Genomic DNA, 4,184 nt, shown 5'->3' on the forward strand with positions numbered 1-4,184 from the left:
AGTGTTTTGCACTAATTGTGTGTTTTATGCCTTGTAGGAGTGATGCCGATCTATGTAGATGTTACGGAATGAATTCAAGATATTCAGGAGCTTTGAAGTCTGAGTAAAAGCCCAGGGATCAAGTCGGGATCATGTTAGGGGATCAACGGAAAATAGTGGAACAAAACGAAGAATCGAGCAGGCATGTTGCGCAGTGTCCAGTAAAATGCACATAATGTTTTGCTCGAAAATTCGTTTGGGCTACACAATATATTGTTGGAAAGCTATTTAAAAGGGCTACAACGTTTACGTTTTACGTTTTCTGAAATTCCAAAAAGGATGCCAGCCACGTCCGTGGCCGCGCACTGGGCGCGCATTAGGCGCTCATATGAGGTAGAACAGGGTGAAAAGTGCGCGGTCAAGTGTGCGAGCACATTTCCAGGTGCGCGGCCGCGCACGTCCAACTTCGGAAAAGTGTCCTATTTTGCGTAGGAGAAGGTGCATTTGTTTGGGGCCGACCCCACTTGGTATATATACATGGAAAAATAGTATTTTGAGGACTTTTGACATAATTTAGACCTAAGGAAGCTAAGGAGAAGAGGGAGAAGCAAGAGCACAAGGATTTCATCATTCATCCTTACTCAAGCCAAGGGCTTGGATGTTTTATGTTTTCCTTTGACTTAAACTTAATTGTGATGAATTTCTCCATATCCATGGAGTAATTCTTCCTTAGGGATTGATGGATTTGGTGTTTTGAGAATTGTTTGTGGATATTAACTCTAGTTTTATGCATTGAAGCATTTTGTTGTTTTTATTATTGCATATATATTCACTTGTTTATGTAATCGAAAGAGGCATAATTTGTGATGTTTTGCATTATCTTATTGGTTGAATTCATTGATTCTTGTTAGTAATCGAAATAGGCTAGTTGAAATGTTTAGACCTAGTTAGGAGGATAATCAAAAGAGGTTCTCCTAAGGATCAATCCAATACGAGTTCTTGCATATCTTTACCAAGCTTAACTTAGTTCATATAGTAAGGTTGAGACTTAATCGAGAGAGGACTTTCTACAGAATGTTTGAACATAATAGAGTGAATTCGAGAGACTCATTTGAACCATAGAAGTGAAGTAATTAGAGTTAGTTCTCAAACAAGTATCTTACACCTATCCAATAAACCAATATTTTCTCCCTTTGATATATTCTTGCTTACTCTTGTTGTGATTGTCATTAGCCAATAGTTTAGATTTTTAGTAAATTTTAGTTTTAAATCACACAACTCTAAATTGTTGATCATCTTGGATAGCAATTAAAACTAGAAGCTACGAAAATACTATTTAAATCCAATCCCTATGGATACAATAATTTCTATACTATATTTGACTAGTAGCATAATTTTGTGTTGTGTTTTTAGCTAGTTAAATTTTGGCGCCGTTGCCGCAGATTGGCAATCAATAGTGTTAGAAATAGTTTGTAGTGCTAATTCAAGAATTTTTCTTTTTATTTTGTTTTTCTCTTTTTACATTTTGTATTCCTTGACTATACGCAGGCTATAGGTTAGATTGGTGCATGACCCGATCTTCTGGGAAGGAATTTCTACCATACGAGCCGAAAATGTAAAAGCAGCTACAACAGCTGAGGAAAGAAAGAAATCTCCCTGTGAATACAGAGAAGGTTGGGCAATCCTCAACCAAAGAAGTTATGGAGGGAGATGAGGATAATTTTGATTTGGTTGCAAGAGAGGCAGCCCAGCAAAGAGAAAAAGCTGCGCCAGATGCGGAGGAGACAGTTATTCAAAATGAACAACTTGTCTATGAGGAGGAGAGGTCTCCAAGAATTGAATATAATCGACTTGTGGGTGCAAACCAATTCAGAAATATAGCTCCCGGTGCCGAAAGACCACTTGGTGATTATGCTAGACCGGTCTACAACCAAGGCTTATCGAGTATGAGACCACCTCCCGTTGCAGCTAATAATTTTGAGTTAAAGCAGTGGTTACTTCAAACCCTCCAAAACAGTTGCGTCTTTAGAGGAAAGATGAACGAAGATCCGAACAATCATCTGATTAGACTTCGAGTAGATTATGAACACCTTCCAATATAATGGTGTGTCACAAGATGCAGTCTACTTAAGGGCATTCCCCTTCACTCTCAAAGATGATGCAAAGCACTGTCTTCGAAGCTTGCCTAATGGATCTATTAGAACATGGGACTGTTTAGAAGGGAAATCCACAACTTCTGTCAGAATGAGACTGAAACGGTGTTTGAAGCTTTGGAGAGGTTCAAAGAAATAGTGTGTAAGTGTCAGCATAGTGGAATAGAACTCCAGGATTTTTGGGATGGATTGACACCAACTTCACATAGAACACTGAGCAACGCAGCTGGAGGTCCGTTGATGAAAAAGACTCCAGAGGAGATAGTTACTTTTCTAGATGAGTTGTCTGAGGATGCAAATCAGTGGCCCTCTAAAGTTGCTGAAAGAAGAAGACCGACTGGTGTTCACCAAGTTGACGCTAACATATCTGTGCAGGTACAGCTTGATTCCATGGCAAATGAAATGAGGAAGCTAACTTTAGCTTCAATACATAGTGAGCCTCCTACAGCATGTGACATATATAGAATAGGACACCCTACTCATAAGTGTCAAGCCTCGATCGAGGAAGTTAATGTTGTTGGTAATTACAACTTCAATGCAATGGGTCAGAAGCACCCCGGTTTTTCATGGAGTTCACCCGGAGGTACAGCAACTGCATGGCAACAAAGCAACTCCAGATTTTAAGGAGCTCCTGATTTTGTGAATCAACAGAGGCCGCAGTTTCAGCCTCAACAGCCAATTCAGTCTGGGTTAGAAGATCTGATGAAATCCTTCATTGTCAAGACAGATGAGAGGTTAGATGCTCATGGTCAGCTATCAAAGAACTTGGGATAGGTTTGCGTAACTTGGAGAGGCAAGTGGGACAAATTGCAACTATATTATCTGAGATAATACCAGGTACTCTTCCTGGTGATACTGAAAAGAATCCAAAACAAACGATAAATGATGTGACCTTGAGAAGCGGACAAGTGCTGAAAGATCCCACTCTAGTTAAAAATAAAGCTACGCCTGAAAAAGAAAGTAGGAAGGAGCTGAAAATTGAAGATGATGATAAACAGATTGAGAAGAAGAAAGGCAAGAATGGAGCTGAGAAAAAGAAAAAGAAGGAAACTTCAAGAAGGGAGGAATCCAATGAAGAAAGAAAGCACATGCATGCTTTACCTTTTCCCCAAAAGCTCTATAGAGGAAAGCTGGATAAGCAGTTTGAGAGATTTCTAGATATGCTGAGATGGGTTAATGTAAATTTTCCATTCACGGAAGTTCTCTCACAAATGCCAGCTTAAGCAAAGTTCTTGAAGAAGATCCTTACAAAGAAGAGAAAGATATAACAAACCTTAGTGGTCAAACTTACAGAGCATTGCAGTGCTATATTGCAAAACAAACTATCACAAAAGTGTAGAGATCCAGGGAGTTTTACGATACCTTGCTCTTTAGGCATTCTTAACTTTGATAAATCTTTATGTGGCTCTGGTGCCTCAATTAATCTAATGCCATTGTCTATTTACAGGAAACTGGAGAAGGAGATTGGAGAGATAAGGTCGGTGCCAATAGCATTGCAGATGGCAGACCAAACGACTATAACACCCGAGGGGATAGTAGAAGATGTTTTGGTACGGGTGGATAGGTTCGTATTTCCTGTAGATTTCATAGTAGTGAATATGGAGGAGAACAAGGAGGTCCCCCTCATCCTAGGAAGACCATTTCCAGCAATGTGTAGAGCTATACTAGATATACATGATAAAAAACTCATGCTTAGAGTGGGTGAGGAGATGGTGACTATTGAGATGAATGTAGCAACTGGAGTGAAACAGGAGAAGCCAGCTGCAAGTGTTGAGTGGAAGCTAAAGAGTTTGAAAGATAAGGTCCCAGTGATTGAGAAAGACAAGTGCAGGGGTGTACCCCAATAAGGCTAAGAAGAAGTTGTCTGCGTGGATGTGTGCACTAGTTCGGGCGAGAAGAATGGAGCCCGACTTCGACTCAGACCCCGACTGAAAATTCAGGGAAGTTTCCTTTACCTTATACTTTTTAATTGTGTGTCATGGGGACATGCCACAAATTAAAGTGTTTGGTAGGGGGATATTTGTATGTTTTATGTATATGTATTTTAGTTTT

General features: G+C 39.8%; 1 protein-coding gene across 1 annotated transcript; it reads left to right on the top strand.

Annotated features, from left to right (window-relative positions):
• The first annotated feature begins 2,183 nt into the window (after positions 1-2,183).
• LOC138909857 (uncharacterized) lies at positions 2,184-3,979 on the top strand. Its single transcript, XM_070201073.1, has 4 exons — positions 2,184-2,715; positions 2,886-3,273; positions 3,351-3,467; positions 3,580-3,979. The coding sequence occupies exons 1-4, from the start codon at positions 2,184-2,186 to the stop codon at positions 3,977-3,979; spliced, it is 1,437 nt and encodes a 478-aa protein (XP_070057174.1).
• Positions 3,980-4,184: the final 205 nt, after the last annotated feature.

This window comes from Nicotiana tomentosiformis, chromosome 4 (assembly GCF_000390325.3).
Source record: "Nicotiana tomentosiformis chromosome 4, ASM39032v3, whole genome shotgun sequence".
In the NCBI taxonomy this organism is placed as follows: Eukaryota; Viridiplantae; Streptophyta; class Magnoliopsida; order Solanales; family Solanaceae; genus Nicotiana; species Nicotiana tomentosiformis.